The following is an 18150-nucleotide window of genomic DNA, read 5'->3' as shown; positions in this document are numbered from 1 at the left end:
ATGTATTTATGTCCCACGCAAATGATGTATCCTCACCAGTCGTTCTTTATTCACTTCAGTTTTAGCCATTTTTGAGCTGCTTCTGAAAAAGACGCATATACTCTTTCTAATATTTGGCATTTCATATTGCCTCAGTGGATATGCAAACTATGAAGTAAAATTGAGTTTCAGACGTTTTTCCAATAACGGCCCACTGAACGTCCGTGAGGAAATCAATTGATTGGAGTCTTTGAATGATTGGCAGTTGTTGTCTTGTCATGGGTCCACTTTTCACCCACGCAGTAGCGGATCGGGAAATCAATCTTATTTGTCAGGTATCAACAAATAGGTGTGCATTTGTGAAACGTGTTGTTTTTACCATTGCAGTATCATGCGCCTATAAAAAAACAACAAAAGATGTAACCTGTTTAATAAAGTAGTAGGGATCGTTATGCGAGAAATGTATTTGTGGACGACCAGCACTTGCCGTCAATAAGGCTTGCCTTTAATATGAATACTGAAAATTGTTACTCGTCAATAATTTAAGTAGTCCAAGTGTGGCAGTTTCAACATTGACCCATATAAAACCAAGGTGGCCTAAGAAAATTTTCTTGAATTTCTGGATTTGAAAGCCAAACTGTAACCGTAACCTGACTTGTTTGTTTCCCTCACATGCAGTCGCAGGGTCAGCACTGAAGTCAAATACAAAATAAAGATGATACATTTAATTGTAATGAATCTTTATATAGTACGTGAAATTGTTTTGCTCTTTTTGTTTCCTTTTCATGAGCTACGTCCGTGTGGTGCGCTTGAGTTCCTCTCGAAATTTCCGCCATATTTCTCGTCGTTGTTGTTGTTGTTGCTGTTCTCGGGTCAGCGTCGAGGGGCGCCTCCCTGCGAACATCGCGTCGGCGTTCAGCCGCCTGAACTGATCCCGGACCAGCTCCGCCTGTGGCGTCTTCTCTCGCCGGTCTCGCGAGAGAAGCCGCCTCTTCGCCGCTGGAGCGCAAGCGCCGTCCGAGAAGTGTCTGCCGCTCGCTCGCCCGCCCGCCCGCTCGGTGACGGCCCTCCGTCGGTTATTCGGCTCGCTGACTCGCTCGTTCGCTTCCTCGCCCGCCGCGGTCGCCATGCGAAGGTTATTCCGCCGCTATATCCGCTCCGACGTCGCGCCTCCGAGGCAGCCGCCGTTCCCGTTCGCCCGCGACTTCGGCGACGCCGTGTAGCGAACGGAGCTCAGGTGGCCGCGGTCGTCGGTCGGGCACGTGCGAACCGATGGAAGCCAGTCGGGGCTGCCCCGGGATTGACGTTGACGTTGGCGACGGCGGCGACGACGGCGACGTGCGCCAGGCGGCTCGATGAGTGTCCAAAGTAGCAGCGGAAGTTTGGAGGCGACGCCATCTTGGCCGCCGACGACGATTTCACAACATTCGAAGCTCACCGAAGGTATCTTTCCTTCTCCCGCCGAGCTCGGCAGGCGGGCGGCTCGCGGTCTTATTCCGACAAACCTCTATTATTATTGTTGTTGTTTTGTTTATGTTTGCGGGAGGTGACGTGCGTTCGAGGCGAACATTTTGCTGGGGCGTTAGCACGTCAAGTTGACTGACGTCGGGGAGCCAAACGGCAGCTGCCGCTCCTGTTGACGCGAACGTGGCCAAAAAAAGAAACGGCAGCGCCTCGACTGTGTGGGTCTTCTGGACCACTTTAGTCTGTTGTCAAAAAATAACTTTGCGCTTGTTGCTAAATTGTGTCATTCCATCGTGCTTTATATGGTTGACATCTGGCCAAGTACTGTTGATCTAACGTTTTAAGGATTCATTTTCAATCAACGTGTTTTTGTCTTAAGCCGTGGTGGGGTACTCGTTTATAGTTGATATGCTGGTACAGTAAGTCTGTGCAGTATCATCTTGAGGATTTGTGTTGTGTATCTCGATCAGGTCGGCCAAATGCTTTGTCCTGAAATAACCTCCAAGAGTCCCCGTTGTTGTGTGCGCGCGCTGCTTGACGCTTCCCGAAAGCGATTCTGTTTGAGGGGATGTGTGATGACGGCAGCCGGATAATCACGCCAACATCTGCAGCATCAGGAGGCGCTGACGTGGACGTGGACGTGCCCTGCTCGGAGGTGTCACAAATCACCTCCTTTCCTCCTTCATCGTCAGGATATTTTCACGCAAGGCACTCGGGCCTCTTTGGCCGAAGAGATGCCACCTCAACTCAAACCCTCTTTGTAGTTATTATCACGTGTCGTACTCGATCCGTGACATAAATGATGAGATGCAGGAGTGGTGTGAACGTACGGCATTTGTAAAACCGGCCCCCTCCTGCCGTCTCCTGTTGTAACAGCCGTGTCGCATCCCAATGTCATCGGTCATCATCGCGTGACGCTGCATCATTTCACGTCGTTATTTCTTCCTCGACGCGCCGTCTGTGGGTCCGTTTTGTTTTGTTGCCCGCGTGACCTTACCGCGCTGTCGTCCTCGCGCCAGGCCCCATGGAGGAGGTGCACAGCCTGGACCCGCGCAGGCAGGAGCTCCTGGAGGCCAGGTTCACCGGAGCCGTCGGCGGCAGCACGGGCAGCGCCAAGGTAACGGCGCGCTAACTCTCGTTTCGCTGCCCCCGAGTCGGCTACGTGGCCCTTTTTTGTGGAGACCGCCAAAGTAGCGAGGCCACACACAAGTTATCCCGACGTGACTTTGAGCCGCTTTTACTTGTGGGAATGAGGAAACTTCCTAGTTGTTGACTGAACATGGCCACTATGAGAGGCTTCGATTTCAAGCGTGTCAGACGTCACAAGTGTTTCTGCTTTGTGTTTCTTTCCCCACCGCGTGCGGACCACGTGCTGGCTTCTGTTGTGCGCGCGGGCAGGGTCTCGCCAACGAGTCTTCCGACCACAGCTACGGAAGTCTCGGCTCATCCAGCGACAAGGAGTCTGAGGTAGCTGACGCGCTTTATCCTTTCTGCTGTCACCGTCGTGTTTGTAATGCGAACGCTGCAACTCCAACCCTGAAATGTTGGTCACGATTCAGTCTACCCAAGACGTAGACGCCAGTTTTTCAGCAGTCCCGACGTCCACGCAATTGTGGTGACAGACAGCGCTGCGTCACAGGAAGTCACGCGCAGTTACTAGTTTTCATTTTGTTGCTTTCAATTATTTTTGAACCATTTACTGTACTATCATTTTGACTTCAGTTCTGCAATAATGCTTAAGACTCCTGAGCTGTCTGTACATATAATTCCTATTAAACTGTGAGGAACTCCTCCACATTTCAATTCTTTTTTTTGTTTTTGTCTTGTTGCCTGACTTTGATTTTAGGATCTTTTTTCTGCACAACGAACAAACAATGACCTGCTTTGACAGAGGTTATAAAAAATAAAATGTGATTGCGTCCGTGAATCGCCTTCAGCCAAAATTTACTTTCAAGGCTTGTAATCCGCCATAAAGAGCGCAAATGGTTACATTTGCATATTTGAACTTTTATACACACATTTGACTGTGACTATAATTGGAAACGACCGTAGTCTTGCATCACTTAACCAAAAATGCAACCACAATGTTAAGCTAAACTATATTTAAAAAAAAAAAAAAACACACACACACACAGAAGTGAGTTGATCTGACTTTCCCGGAACCAGCTGGTCTTTGGCGGAGTTCTTTTTGTGCTCGGGCCATCGCCACGCGGTCTCTTTTCTTGTCGAGAGCCCCCGCAAGTGCTTTTGTCGGGTGAACTTAAGCGGCCCGAAACGTTTTCTCTCCTCGTCTGCACGTGTGGACTTCACAGACCCCGGAGAAGAAGCAGCAGCAGCAGCAGCACTCCGACTCATCCCGAGGGAGGAAAAGGAAAGCGGAGGCCTTTTCGGAGAGCAGTCAAGGTTGGGCTGAGGATTTTGAAGGCTTTTTTTATGCTACCTCTAATGTTTATTTTTCTTTTCTTTTATTCCCCCCCCCCCACCCCCGATTCCTCATGCAGGCAAGTCTTCTACACGCGGACCGAAGATCAGCGACTACTTTGATGTGAGAATTTCCTTCATGTGTTCTGACGGTAAAAGGAGATTCTTGTCGTTTGGAACGTGAGGATTTTCTCGTCTGTGCGAAGTTCCAGGGCGGAAACGGCTCCAGTCCGGTCCGAGGCCTGCCGTCGGCTCGCCGCTCTCCGCAGAGCTCGGTCGTAAGTGCGAGCTGGTTAAAACGTGCGAGTTGTCACGCCGCCGTTCGCTAATGTCGGCGCCGTCTTTGCAGATCCGCCAGAACAGCTCCTCCCCCACCAGTTTATGTTTTGCAGAACACAATCCCAGATCCAATAAATTTGCGCAGGTATCCACTAAACATCTCCCGTCCTCTGCATCTTCGGTGGACTTTGAGCGCGGTCGGGAAACCAAGTGATCCTTTTTTTCTTCCTGCAATGTTAGACGGAGTTGACGGGACTGAAAATCGTTGCTCTTGAGAGCAACAAGAGTCTCGACCTGGAGAAGAAAGAGGGACGAATCGATGATCTTCTCAGGGTGGGTTGAACGTGCACAGACGCACGCGGACATTTTGGAACGGTCAAACTTGGCGCTTGGTGTGAAAGAGCCGCCCGGGCTTTAGAGACCTTTTGGGAAAAACTGGAAGCGGATTTCTGAGTCAAGTCCTTTCCCGAGTCCAACGGGATCGAATTTTGTCCGTCGCTGTTCTTGCGGTGAATAGACAAAAGTTCCCCTGACCAGACGCGCTCCCAACATCTCGTCGAAGGTCTTCTCAGAATCAGAATCGGATTCTCCCGCCGCCGCCAGATGGCTCAACGCTCGACTTGAGCGTTCGTCCGTCTCGAGTCTTTGACGGCTTTTTTCTTTCCGTGTGATCCGAGCAGGCCAACTGCGACTTGCGGAGGCAGATCGACGAACAACAAAAACTCCTGGAGAAATACAAGGAGAGGCTCAACAAGTGCATCACCATGAGCAAGAAGCTTCTCATCGAGAAGGTTTGGAACTTCCCACCTCGAAGTTTGCGCCGTATTGATTCGGGATGCCGGCTTTCAAATATTCAAGCGGCGTCGTCATTACGGCTCCGTCGATTCGTCCCGCTTGTCGCCATGATGTGGGCCGGTACCAATATGTAGCAAGAAAGTTGTCGGCTCTAATAATGGAGTGCAGAGTTCAAAGCAAACACGGTGAAGCGACATTTAGCTGTTATGCTGCAACCAAAAAAAAAAAAAAAAAGGGAGGGGGGGGGGGGGAGAGGAGTTGCCAACAGAAATGTTGTCAGTCTTCCAGATTTTAAACGTTTTTTTAGCGTACTTCCACTGTTCAGCGACATTTCTCGCACTAAAAGCTGCTTCGGTCGTATTTTGCAAATGTTTTTATGTATTTGAATGCTTTTAATCATATAAAGCGCATTGAGTTGATTTGCATTTAGCAATTTGCTTTGCTAAATGAACCGTCAGTCCGAGTCCCATAATGAAGAAAGTTATGGCCGCCGAAACCCAGAGCAAATCCCCATTTGTGTTGTCCGTGTCGCCAAAGCGAGGCATCGAATTGTGCGTTTTAAGCGCAATCTCTACGTTAGCTAGCTGGCTAGCGATCACGTGTCCTCGGGCATTTTCCGGACAGAGCACCCAGGAGAAGCAGTCGTGCCGCGAGAAGAGCATGCAGGACCGCCTCCGTCTGGGCCACTTCACCACCGTCAGACACGGCGCTTCCTACACGGAGCAGTGGACCGACGGCTACGCCTTCCAGAACCTGATCAAGTACGAAGCTGTCACCGCGGCGTTTATCTCGGGACGGCGGCACGTAACCAGCGCGCGGCCGTCCGCAGGCAGCAGGAAGGCATCAACCAGCAGAGGGAGGACATCGAGCGACAGCGGAAGCTGCTCGCCAAGAGGAAGCCGCCCAACCCGGCGTCGCCCTCCCTCGCTGTGGCCTCCGCCTCCGAAGCCAAGCAGAGGAAGGCCAAGGTGGTCAACGGCAACGATTCGGACCCGTTCCTCAAGCCGTCGCTGCCGCAGCTGTGAGTTCTGCCGCGGGGACGTTCGTCTGAAATGATTTGGCTTTTGAAAAATGGCCAATATTTTTGGCTAGATTGACCCACGCTGAGTACCACGAGCAGGAAGAGATATTTAAACTGCGCCTTGGGCATCTGAAGAAGGTCAGTTGCAAAAAAAAAAAAAAAAAAATCAAAGTGTAATGTATCGTCGGGTCACGCGTAATACATATATGAACATAGAACACAAGAACGGCGGACGACTGCTTAAAGCGTCTGGCGCACGGTTGCGAGGAGGTTCAATCCCGGATCTGCCAACATTCATTCGAGACTGAATTGCCCGTAGGTGTGGCTGACTAGTTGAGGGTGTACGCTGCCGCCGCGTGCCCGAAGATGGCTGGGATAGGCTCCCGGGACTCCCGCCACCCTTATGAGGATGAGCGGTGGATAAATGGATAAGATGTGGTTACAGTATTGACTTTCGAACAACCAAGCAAGCAAAAAAATACTAACAATCAGACTATGTTTTTGTTTTTTCGCTGGCTGTTGTCAACTTTTGATGAATTACTTAAGTATAAAGTTTTGTCATTTATTATTATTCTGGCAAATATTGGAGTGGACGTCAGCCGCAAGTTGCACTCGATCCGTCATCGAAATGAAATTTGGTGACATCCTTCGCGCTCGACTCCCAAACCGACTCCGCAGCTCTGAACTCGCGTCGCGTTGTCGCGCGCAGGAGGAGGCCGAGGTCCAGGCGGAGCTGGAGCGCTTGGAGCGGGTCAGGAACCTTCACATCCGAGAGCTGAAGAGGATCAACAACGAGGACAGCTCGGCGTAAGTCCAAAGCAAAGAAAAGCAAAGAGCCGCCGTGTCGGGAAAGACGCAAGGTGTCTGACCTCCCGCAGGTTCAAAGAGCACCCCACCCTCAACGAAAGGTACCTGCTGCTGCACCTGCTGGGCAGGGGCGGCTTCAGCGAGGTCTACAAGGTGAAGTCCGAACGGCGTCGCGTTCTTCTCTGCGTGGGTGCAAACGCGCGTCGCTCTTCTTCACCCGACAGGCGTTTGACTTGTTCGAGCAGCGCTACGCAGCTGTGAAAATCCACCAGCTCAACAAGAACTGGCGGGAGGAGAAGAAGGAGAACTACCACAAGTAGGCCGGGACCGCGTCGGGATCCGACGGGCTCGCGGGCGCGACAAAATGCCCTCTGTCGTCCGTTGCCTTGCAGGCACGCGTGCAGAGAGTACCGGATCCACAAACAGCTCGACCATCCCAGAATAGTCAAACTGTTTGACTATTTCTCCCTGGACACCGACACGTGAGTCACCTCTGACCTCCGCCCTGCTTGCCCTGTTTGGCACGCGACGTGGATTTTGTTGCGGGGGTCGAGGGAAAAGTTGCAAGTGTTTTTTTTTTTTTTTTTTTTGTTAAAAGTCTGAGGAAATTCCTGGGCCGTCGTGCGTTTTGGCCACACTGGCCGAGTTTTTCGTACAAGTCACAGCAAAACGTTTGCTCTCGTGTCGTGAGTAAATAGTGACGAGATTCGGGAACAAAAAAAAAAAACAAACCAAAAACCACAAGTCGTAGGTGAGACGTGCAACGGCAAAGCCCCGCATGCTCCTCCTCCTCCTTTTTTGCTTCTTTGCACCAACTGACGTCGTTTTGTCAACCCCGCCCGACTCGAGTTGACCGATCACCCTAACCCCGCCCCCAAATCAGCTTCTGTACGGTTCTGGAGTTCTGCGAAGGCAACGACCTGGACTTCTACCTGAAGCAGAACAAGCTGATGTCGGAGAAGGAGGCCCGCTCCGTCGTCATGCAGATCGTCAGCGCCCTTCGCTACCTCAATGAGATCAAACCTCCCATCATTCACTACGACCTCAAACCGGGTCAGTACGAATGGCAACATGACCAAAGCCACTTCTACTCCAGTACCGCAAGCGTTTCGTGGAATTGGAGCTCACCGCAGCGGCCGACGTAGTTTTGCAAATTGGTTCTGGACGGCCTTTTGCGTGAAACGAGGGAATTTTCCACATTTCCCCTTTCAGGAAAGCCAAACCTGAAATCGTTTGACTTGCCACGTTAGCATAGGCACCACTTATTTGCAGGTCGCGTCTCGTTTTCTTCTGGACGGCGTTCGATCCCCTAAACTTGCGCTCAATGCCGCAGGTAACATTTTATTAGTGGACGGGACGGCCTGCGGAGAGATCAAAATCACCGACTTTGGCCTGTCCAAGATCATGGATGATGATAATTACGGCGTGGACGGGATGGACCTCACGTCCCAGGGAGCCGGAACTTACTGGTAAAAAGTGGACCGCTCGGTCGTGTCAGGACTTGGACTCTTTTGCGTTTGTGTGCGTGTCTTCCAGGTACCTCCCCCCGGAGTGTTTTGTGGTGGGCAAGGAGCCGCCCAAGATTTCAAACAAAGTGGACGTGTGGTCCGCGGGGGTTATTTTCTTCCAGTGCCTCTACGGGCGCAAGGTAAAAAAAAAAAAAAAAAAAAAATGGGAGGGTTGTCCAGACACAATCAGGCGGCGCTTTTGACGCTCCCGTCGTGATTTCGTTTGCGTCTCACCAGCCGTTTGGTCACAACCAGTCTCAGCAGGACATCCTGCAGGAAAACACCATCCTCAAAGCCACGGAGGTCCAGTTCCCCGCCAAGCCGCAGGCCAGCACGGAGGCCAAGGTCGGCAACAAAAATACGCTCTCGGCTTGTCGTGTCGTACGACGGGGAGACTTCCTGTGCAACGCTACAAAGCGCTCAATTGCTTTGATTTTGGATTTCAGGTTTTCACTTTCCGAACTGTGTCAGGCCTGCGACCCCCTCACACCACGTTGTGCTCTCCTTCGTTTGAAATCCTTTCACTTGTTGTTTCTTAAATGCATGCTCAATGGGGTTAAGATCTGGTGACTTGGTCCAAAAATGAAATGTTTTTGCCGCGTTAGCAACGTTGTTTCGGCTCGCTCTCTTGTCGGGTGATGAAGGTTCTCCAGATTAGTTTGGACGCATTTTACTGGAAATGGACTTTTCAATTGATTCTGGTGCCCCCAACCCTGCCACCACCACCACCACCACATGACCTCCGGTCGGCTTGACTGGTGAGCCCGTGTGTTTTTGGGTCATCGGCAGATCCTTTCTTTTGCCATCACTTTGCTCGAGGTTCGTCTCGGTCTCGTCAGTCCACCGAACGTTTGCGGCTTGGTTTCTGTCGTCGGCTGCTGTCGAAACCCTCGGCCCACCTGTCCCGGGTCTGTTGCCCGGTACGCCGGTCGTTTCTTTTCTTTTTGTTGTATTGGTTCCGCCTGATGTTTGAACAATCGCCCTGGTGGATTTTCTGTCTTCTCTAAGCCACGTTTGCACAACGGCAAATGCAGTTTTCACAGGTGGAACCCAAAATGTAAAACGCGCTCAGATACAGCCGAGAACGTCTTTGCTATCTTCACAAATCGTGACGTTTAATTTGCTGAAGATGTTTTGACAGTCAACGTGTAAAATATGTAAATGCGCCGCACGAGCGTGTTTGTTTCGCATCCTTCAAACTGCCGATAACGCAGATGCTCAATCAACGTAAGGTGAAGAGTTTTTCAGAAGGAAAGTGGGCGGGGAACGAGTTTTTGTGGTCTCCCTAAATCCAAGGTGTTTTTCAGGCATTTATCCGCCGCTGCCTGGCGTACCGCAAGGAGGACCGCTTCGACGTGCACCAGCTGTGCTCCGACTCGTATCTCCTCCCCCACATGAGACGCTCCAACTCGTCGGGCTCGCTGCAGCCCCCCGCCGCCGCCCCGCCGCCGGCCGCCTACTGATCGGCTCTCGCCGGGACGGCCGGCGGCGGTGGATCGTCGGTTGCGGAATTTTAGCCAATTAGCGAAGCAGGCGAATGAAAAGGAAACGGCAAGAAATGTGGCGGACAGTCGTCCTCCGCTTGGAACGCGCCAAAGCCCCCTCGGGGGACTCTTGAACAGCTCGCATTCGCCGGCCGCCTGAAGTTTTGTCAGAAAAGCGGCGGTTGGCGCCTCCCACTGGGGGACTCGGGACTAGTTTGTGTCTGTGAACAAACGCAAAGGACGGTGAATCTCATTGTTTTTTTTTGGGGGGGGGGGGCAAAAATACAAAATCCAGATTGAAATGGTGAAACTTTAGCTAACCCATTTTATTTGCCCGTTTGCTGATTTTCGACAGCAGAGTTCGTAGTCGGCACCTTTGGATCCACCGGCGGCGGCGGCGCGCGCCAGCCCGAGATTAGCGGGTCGGAAACAAGGAGCGTCTCGGGCCTCCCTCCCGCTGCCGGCGAATTTGCGTGAATGCTGGCGTCGTTCAACGTAAAAGCAACTGCAAGCAAACAGTTGGGGGGGGGGGGGGAGAAAAGAAAAGAAAAGAGAGAGCCGCCCACTTCGGGATGTGTCAGGTCCGGTGGAATGTAATTTGATTTTCATGTAATAAAGAAGAAACAGTCGAGCGTTGGTTGAAATTTAAAGCTTCTCTACGCTTCCACCGTGTCCTGCGAGCGTCCACTTTCCAATCAAAATGACATTTTTGTGTTGAAGCAGAATGAAAGAAGAGATTTGGGCCTTTTTTTCCTCCGACTTCAGTTTTTGCTGGAGTCGTCGCTGCCGTGATTTTCCTTTGTTTAATTCTCCGGGAGAGAGCGAGCGCGCCCGCTTGCCTCCAGCCTCCAAACCCGCGACCTTCGCTTCCCGTCGTCCTCGACGAGTCCAGATCTGTGCGCCGGACCGCGTCAAGACTCCACGACGACGCGTTTTCTTCTTGCATTTTTTTTTCTCTGCGCTGCCACTTCTTCAATGAATTTCAGGAGTTCAAACGCAAAAAGTGAATCTCGCATACAATTGTAGGAAAATACGACATTTCGATCCCATTTCCCGAGACTGAACTTTGTGGGCAAAATATTGACGATATTCGATTTGATTGCAAAGTCAGCAATGCGACACAAAATCTTCAATTTTGAGCATTTTATATAAATTCACCTTGTACAATGAATGTCCCAAGATTAGTAGAACAGTTGCGCGTTTTCTTTTCTGGTAGGCCGCACGACTGACGATTACGAAAGGCTCCTTTGCTCATATATTGTGGAAATTATAACCAAAAAAAAAAGTGTGTGTGTGGGGGGGGGTTCGAATGAATACATCAGTCAATTCTGGAACACGTTCTCAAACTTGAAATGGAAAAAAAAAAAAAAAAAAAAATCAAAAGAAAAGAAGTCACAAGAGTCAGTTGCAAAGTGAAGAAAAGTTCTGGAAGGCAGGCCGCAGCCGGGGCGACGGGTCCCCCCGCCGACCTCGCTCGGACCGGGTGCAGCCAAATAAATAGAAAAAGAAAAGCGAAAGCGGGTCAGAGCGATACGCGTTGGCGGGTTAGGAGGACGCTTCCGTGGCGACGGCGGGCGGAGGGGGGGCCCCGACCTGGGACAGGAGGGGAGTCAGCTGGGAGGGCAGCACGGCGGGCAAAGGGGGCAGCGGCGCCAGGCCGGGGATGTTGAGGGGGGTCGACAGCGGAGGAACTGCCCGGGGGGGGGAGGAGAGAGAAATATCATCGTCAGTATTCAACTTTTGAAATCAATCAAAATACACTGCAGCCTTTTGGGCTTGACGTGTTCGGAATAAATTGCTAACGACGACTAATCCTGTTTCCGCTTGGCGGAAAAAGATACATGACATTTGGGGGGGGGGGGGGGGCAGAATTAATCCCTTCAACACACATTTGCTCCCCTATTTTGGATGTACCCGCAAGAGTCCAAATACAGCACAGTGGACTCCCAATACATTTACGACCATTAAAATTACATTTTTTTGGTGGGAATACCCCCCCCCCCCCCCCAACCCCACCGATCCCTTGAAAGAAAAAAAAAATGTGTGGCAATAAACTGCCAGTAAACATTTTTAGGGGAGGTTCCTGTCCCCCCCCCCCAAAAAAAAGCAGAACTACAGTGATGCCTCGGTTCTCGACACACAATCCGTTCCAGAAAACAGTTCAAGTGATTTGTTCAAAAAACAAATTGATGTTTCCCTTTACAATGAATGGAAAAAGAAATAATGCCTTCCAAGCCTAAATATTTGGGCTTTTTGAAGCATTATTTTAGCTTTTCCTGATAATAGTAGAAAACATCATACTTTATATCATTAAATAATTTGAGGGCTATATTTATTTGTTGCTTAAAATGGATGCTTTAGTAGTAGAGTACTCTAGGCCGGGAGCGCATTGACGTATCTGTAGCCAGCCTTGTAAACATTTTTTTTTGTTATTATTACCAAAAGTGCTGAATAACATTAAACGAGCAACTTTCCTTCTTTGGGGCCGTGATTGGGGATCAAGACGCTCGTCATCCATAAGAAGAAAAACAACAGGATGCGGCGTTATACACAATAACAAAAGTGCACTGGTTGCGCCGCACGCATTATGTCGGTTCCGGGTTGGGTTTTTTTCCCAAGGGGGGGGGCGGTCGTGGGTGGGGTCACCTGGTCTGGACGCGCGTGTTATGTTATTTCCAGGTTTTGGGGGGACGGGGGGGGGGGGGGTTCGAGTACTGATTTTCGGTCGAAAACAGAAGCAAAACAATCTTGAAATTTTTCGTTCAAAAACGGGGACGTTCGAGCACCGAAGCTTTACTGTAAGTGATTCGATGTGCGCCGAGCGAGGCATCGGGACACCGCTGCGCTCTGATTCATATTTCAATCGTAGTTCAACTGATAAATTCCACCAACTTTGGGCCATCCCCGGGGGCCGCCGCATTTGGCAATATCGCCCCCTGCTGTCCACCGGAAGCAAGGTCACGTAGCCTCTGCGCTAAATTGCGGACACGACGGTTCGAGCGCCAACTTGACAAAAGTTTGCTCAACCTTCTGCTCGAGAATCGGAATCGGTCGCCAGTCCTTCCCGCGAGTAAACATTTGATCTGCCGGGCGTCGCGAGCGTCGTACCCGCGGTTCCGGCCGGCATCAGGTTGCCGGCGCCCGCTAGCGAGATGGCGCCGAGGTCCGGTAGAGGCAGGTTGAGATTGGGAAGGTCGGGCAGCGGAGGCAAGCCGGCCGGGAGGGGCATCAACCCTGAAAGGAGAACACGAGACACGTTTGCAAAGAAGCCACGCCAAATATGAAAACATAAATCGCTCTCAGGGGATCTTCTCGGGAAATATGCGCTTTGCTTCTTTTTCTTCCTCCAAATTCTTTCTTGAAGTGAAACAAATCAAAGCATTCTCAACATTCTCTTTGCTCACCTTCTGATCGCACTTGTCGATGTGAAAATGAAAATGTTGCTTCAAATTGACATTTTGACTCTGGAACAGACAATTTTCTCTTGACTGTGTTGTGGGCAACTCTGACGCGCTCGTTCCAAAACGCTTGAAATGATTTTTTTGCTGATTGGCAACTCACGAGGGGCCCCACCCGTGATCATATTTGGCCTCTTTAAATTGGAAGCCAGCAATTTGTTTTGTTATTATTAACAAATTACGAGACAGAAAACTGGAAGGGGGGGTGAAAAAAAAAGAAATCTGATGACTGCTCTCGTTCAGTTCAATACAAAAAGGAGATTTTTTTTAGTTTTAGTTTTTTTTTTTTTTTTTTTTTTAAGTCAAATGTTCTGCCTGCAATTCATTGTTGACACCCTTCAAAAGTTATTTGATGACTTTTTTTCCCTTACGGCAAAGAACGGAATCGGCGTCGGTCGGCGACCCACCTGGCAGCGTGGCGGCGGGGTTCAAAGGCGCCAGGGGGCGGAGGGGCGGGCCACAAGGGGGCAGCAGAGGGACGGTGGGCAAACCTGGGGAGGGAGGCCCGGGAAGGGGCCGCATTTGACCCGTTAAAGACACTTTTCATCGGGACTCAACGACGGAGGTGAAAATCACTTTTTACGCAACATTTTATGAAACGTCCGGTTTGATCTTCACACTCAGACAAATGCAACAATGTCAGCCTCGCAAACTATTTTGGATCGTTGTTTAAGAACCATTTTCGGACCGAATGTGACGCAATTCTGTCAAAATATTTGGCTACGCAAGTACGAAACATTTCTGAAGAGAATAAAATCGGAAAAATTCTCGATAAAACGTCTGGAGCATTTCGGTCAAAGTGCGAATTTTAAGGACAACTCAAATCCAAGAAATGTCCGCTCGCCTTTTTCCTCTCAGTCCTGCCAATGTTTGGATGCTGTCATCGCTAAAAGTCTGCAACATAATTGTTGACACGTTATTAGTTTACGGCGAGGGTCCGACCGCGGCGGTGGCAAAACGCTCACACCCTGGCGCGGTAAGAAAAGCAACCTTTTTGCGCCTGACCGAAAATTCCCCACGTTTCACACGGCGTCGGTATCGGAGAGTTTCGTCGTCACTTTCGCGGGTTTACTTGATCGGCTTTTTCGCGACATTTTAGTTTCGCATTGCGTCCGGAAAACTCTCTTCCGGCAGATGGGCCAGGAGTGAAAGCGTCGGGACTTTACCAGTCTGCAGCTCGCTCGGCACGCCGGGCGATTCTTCGAGGCCGGAGGGCGGCGCGGCGGCGGCGTCGTGAGGCGGGACCGCGGCCGACAACTGCACCTGAGCAATTACGTCCTCATTTGCAGCGCTGCGCTAATGCACTGAGTAAAATTGCAAAGAAAGCCGGAGCCCGGCAAGACCTCGGTGAAGCCGTCCTTCAGGGGACCGAGGGGCTCGCCGGAAGGGGGTCCCGGGAAGCAGATCTTCTTCCCCTCCTCGAAAGGTCGCGTGGGAATCCTGTGCAGGTATCCGTAGCCGATCCCGCATCCCAGGCTGCAGCGGGACGCAAAAAGTACAAATCACCAAACAGCTTAGCGCCGAGCGCGTCAAAGCTTTTACCTGCCCTCCCCCCCCCAGGCGCCGTTGGGGGTGATGACCACCTCTCTGCAGTTGTCGGTGTCGGTGTTGTACACGTAGAGCTTCAGGCCCTTCCCCTCGTGGCTCTCGATCAAGGAGAACAGGTCCTCGGACTGCGGGCCCGGCCCGGGTCAACGACACGAACAAACGAAACAAAGACGAAGACGAAGGCGACACCGCCGCCCACCCACCTCGTTCATGACGGTGTCGGCGCCGATGACGTAGTCCGTGTGCGGCCGCAAACCGGCGAGGGCCGCGGGGGAGTTGGGCTCCACTTCCTACGGAGAGCACAGCGAGGGAGCGGTGGGCCGCCGCGCGAGCGACGGCCGCCGCGCGAGCGACGGCCGGTCGGCGTGACGTACCAGAACGTGCCAAACGTTCTCGTTGGCTCCTTCGAAGCTGCAGAAGCGAATGGAGACCCCCAGCAAGCCCTGGCCCCCCCACAGGTTGCTGGGCGTGACCGTGGACTCGCGCAGCTCCAGCGTCTTTGACGAGTACACCAGCATCTTGAGCGGTTTCTCCACGCTGGCTTTGAGGAGGTCCTTCAAGGTGTCGTTGTCCTTGTTCTGCGGACCGCCGGTCACGCGGAGGAGGAAATTACGACCCCCATGATAACACGGAGCTACCTTTGGGGGGGTTTTTTTCGGGGCTTTTACAGCATACAGAAAATTGGCCACGGGAAAAATGGAGGCAAGAGAAGGTCCCAAGACCAAAGTCCGGAACTTGTTCCTGGTCCCAAAGTGCAGATCGGAGCGCCCCGGTGGTCTTGTACCAGAGTTAGTGAACGAGGAATGGGCCCAATTTCATTCAACCTGATTGAATTGATTTCACTTTCTACTCTGAAGGCTCGTTTTTAAAAAGTCCCGCTTGCGCTCAGTGGTTTTACAAAAGGTCTCGCTTTGGAAGGAGAACCACGTTGACAAAATGTGTCAAAAAGTGGGCACCCGCCCAAGGTCAACGGCGCAGAACAAAAAGAAGAGCGCGAGCTAGCAAAAGTGCACCGTCCGGACGGGCCGTCTTCGGCGGATCCTCTCGGATCCCGGAAGGTCGGTCGGTTCAAATCAAGTTTCAAGCAAAATTCATTTGGACGCAAGCTTACAGGTGTTGGCAACCTTTTGAAAATGTTTAGTTGGGGGTTCGCTCCCCTTTCCCCCCTACGATGTTTTGATGCAGAATCTCACTTTCTTCTCCTTCACGTTCCACTTTTAGACGTGAACTTACCAGTCGGGTGTTGTTGATGGAGACGATGAAGTCAAAGAACGGTTCCAGTCCTGCTCGGTGACCTGGTGAGTTCTCCTGAACCTGGGGGGGCAAAATCAGAGGGACGCTAAAGAGTTTCTCAGCTCTTGGACCTCAAGTGGCCGAAAACGCTGCAGCTCTGACTTCAAGTAGAAAGTTTGTTTTTAAACTTATTTTCGTTTTGGCATTCAACAGTCCGGACTCGTACTTAGCATCACTTAAAAAAAAAAAAAAAAAAGTTGAGCGGAGACAATCAAGCTGCAAGTGTCCACGTTGAGAAGCAACACTTGACGTCGACCAAGGCCCGGAAGCAGTCTGACAGGCTGATGTAGCAAGTTAATAGGTTGGATTTGCGAACGAACCGACACCGACATGAGATGAAATATCACGTCACGTCTCATTCGTGCTTATCTGCGAGGACACGAGCCGACGGGCCGCGATTCCGCCGCCTCGGCTGGCCGAGGAGCGCTCGTGTTAGCCAGCTAGCTAGCTAGCTAGCTAGCAAAGATGCTGGGAGCAGCAGCAGCAGCAGGAGGAGGTCAAGAGAAGACGCGGCTCACCCGGAGGACGTGGTAGCCCTCTGAGCCGCCTCCCGGGATCTCCACGCTCTGCGAAGCCCCCATGCTGCGGCGCTGTCGAGGCTTTTGCGGCGTTCGTGCGAGCTGATGATTCCGAGGAGCCGCCGACGTCTTGGACTCTGCCGGTACACGTCGCCAAACATCCGCTGCGCGTGCGCCGTAACGTGGCAGGAAATGCCGTCAACCGGCGTGCCCTGTCGCAAACGGCGGCCTTCCGACCTCACCTCGGCAACATTGACGACACTCTTTGAATATTATTAAATTATTAGCTTGTTTCTGAGGCTTCAAAAAGCAAAAACGAAAAATCGTCCAAACCAAAACATACGGCTTCCCGTGGGCCCGGGCCCACCTTTCCGGGGGTCCCATCCAACCGGTGGGGATGGAACAAAATAATCGCAACCGTTGTCGGCAGGCGCACAAAACCAGCACCCAAAGAGTGGCTCGGGTCAAGGCGAAGGTCTTCTGCGGTCGGGGGCCTCCACCCGAAGGAAGGAAGTTTCTTTCGGCTTGTCCCTTTTGGGGTCGCCACGGCTTGTCATCTCAGATGAACGAACGTTTGGCACAATTTTTTTTTTTTTTTTTTTTCCTGACGCAACCCTTCTCAGGGAGTGGAGGCCCCGAACCCACAACCCCTGGTTTACCAAACCAGTGCTCTAACCACTGAGCTATGGGGCCTCAAGGGGTGCTATTCCCAGGACTGACCCCTGCCTGTTTTGCTCATCTGCGACCTCGTTGGGAGTTAATTCGCTGTCCATTTTTTGATCCTGGACAAAATGATTTGTGGTTTCCCTTCACGCCAAGAAATTCAATTACGGCTCCCTGCGTCTAACGAACCTCAATCAACTCATTTCCAAAATGGCTGACAGAAAATAGGACAAGCTAAAGCTCCAAACTACAAACTGTGAATAAGGCTCCATACTTTCTGACTGCCCCTCCCAATATGACATTGCAAAACATTTATTTGGAAAAATATAAAGCCGTTCTCAAATCAGGCTTTATAGTGTCACGTAACTAGCGTAAAAAGTTGTGGAACGTCTGTTTGTTTGGAGCATCCGCCGCTAGAGGGCGCAAGCATTCCGCTTCTCGTCTTGAGCACCGCCAAAGGTTTCCAATTCCATATTTTCATCCGGTCCTTGGCAACCTTTCTCTCGGTGCTTGGTGTGTTGTTAGAATATGGTAAAGTCCGGGATGCTGCTTGCCCGGACAGTAAAAAGGCAAACCCTTCAAGCACCGTCACGTTCCAAATACGTAATAGCAATAATAATAATAATAATAATAATAATAAGCGGTCAAGAGAATAACGCATGGATAGCGATGTCTGTTTATGTAAATCGAGCAAATCTGATTAGGAAATAGAATTTGCAGAACGCTGAAGTATCAAATGCTGGCAAAAGAGTGAAAAATAACCCCCTTTAGCGGGATTATGAATAGTATAAAAATGTGCGACAATCTGAGTTTGACAAAAAACAAGCGTGTGTGTTCATATTATGGGACAGAAATTGAAGATTCAACAAGTCGTAATTGTTTCGTAAACTTTATTAAACATCTGATTGGGGA

The 18150-nt window shown here is 51.1% G+C and overlaps 2 protein-coding genes across 7 annotated transcripts; one reads left to right on the top strand and one right to left on the bottom strand.

Annotated features, from left to right (window-relative positions):
• Positions 1 to 10: 10 nt before the first annotated feature.
• LOC133511516 (serine/threonine-protein kinase tousled-like 1-B) lies at positions 11 to 10250 on the top strand. Of its 6 annotated transcripts, none has more exons than XM_061840506.1 (23): positions 11 to 1422; positions 1914 to 2098; positions 2463 to 2560; positions 2842 to 2910; positions 3756 to 3846; positions 3945 to 3988; positions 4071 to 4142; positions 4214 to 4288; positions 4384 to 4476; positions 4824 to 4934; positions 5563 to 5699; positions 5768 to 5959; positions 6031 to 6097; positions 6669 to 6766; positions 6838 to 6919; positions 6991 to 7082; positions 7159 to 7248; positions 7650 to 7819; positions 8100 to 8235; positions 8303 to 8414; positions 8512 to 8619; positions 9582 to 10001; positions 10114 to 10248. In XM_061840506.1, the coding sequence occupies exons 3-22, from the start codon at positions 2468 to 2470 to the stop codon at positions 9735 to 9737; spliced, it is 2088 nt and encodes a 695-aa protein (XP_061696490.1). In that variant the 5' UTR covers positions 11 to 1422; positions 1914 to 2098; positions 2463 to 2467; the 3' UTR covers positions 9738 to 10001; positions 10114 to 10248. The 6 variants fall into 6 exon arrangements, with proteins under 6 accessions (XP_061696490.1, XP_061696492.1, XP_061696493.1 ...); XM_061840507.1 differs by lacking the exon at positions 11 to 1422 and adding an exon at positions 1433 to 1661; XM_061840508.1 differs by lacking the exon at positions 1914 to 2098 and having other exon boundaries at positions 11 to 1114.
• On the bottom strand, positions 10012 to 16822 carry LOC133511517 (Golgi reassembly-stacking protein 2-like). Its single transcript, XM_061840510.1, has 10 exons — positions 16576 to 16822; positions 15998 to 16078; positions 15139 to 15342; positions 14968 to 15054; positions 14759 to 14889; positions 14560 to 14692; positions 14383 to 14479; positions 13624 to 13707; positions 12867 to 12992; positions 10012 to 11449 (listed from the first exon to the last, which is right to left on the bottom strand). The coding sequence occupies exons 1-10, from the start codon at positions 16636 to 16638 to the stop codon at positions 11304 to 11306; spliced, it is 1152 nt and encodes a 383-aa protein (XP_061696494.1). The 5' UTR covers positions 16639 to 16822; the 3' UTR covers positions 10012 to 11303.
• Between the last annotated feature and the right edge of the window lie 1328 nt (positions 16823 to 18150).

Source organism: Syngnathoides biaculeatus, chromosome 13, assembly GCF_019802595.1.
Source record: "Syngnathoides biaculeatus isolate LvHL_M chromosome 13, ASM1980259v1, whole genome shotgun sequence".
NCBI classification, from domain to species: Eukaryota; Metazoa; Chordata; class Actinopteri; order Syngnathiformes; family Syngnathidae; genus Syngnathoides; species Syngnathoides biaculeatus.
This window is presented reverse-complemented; position numbering and strand designations above follow the sequence as displayed.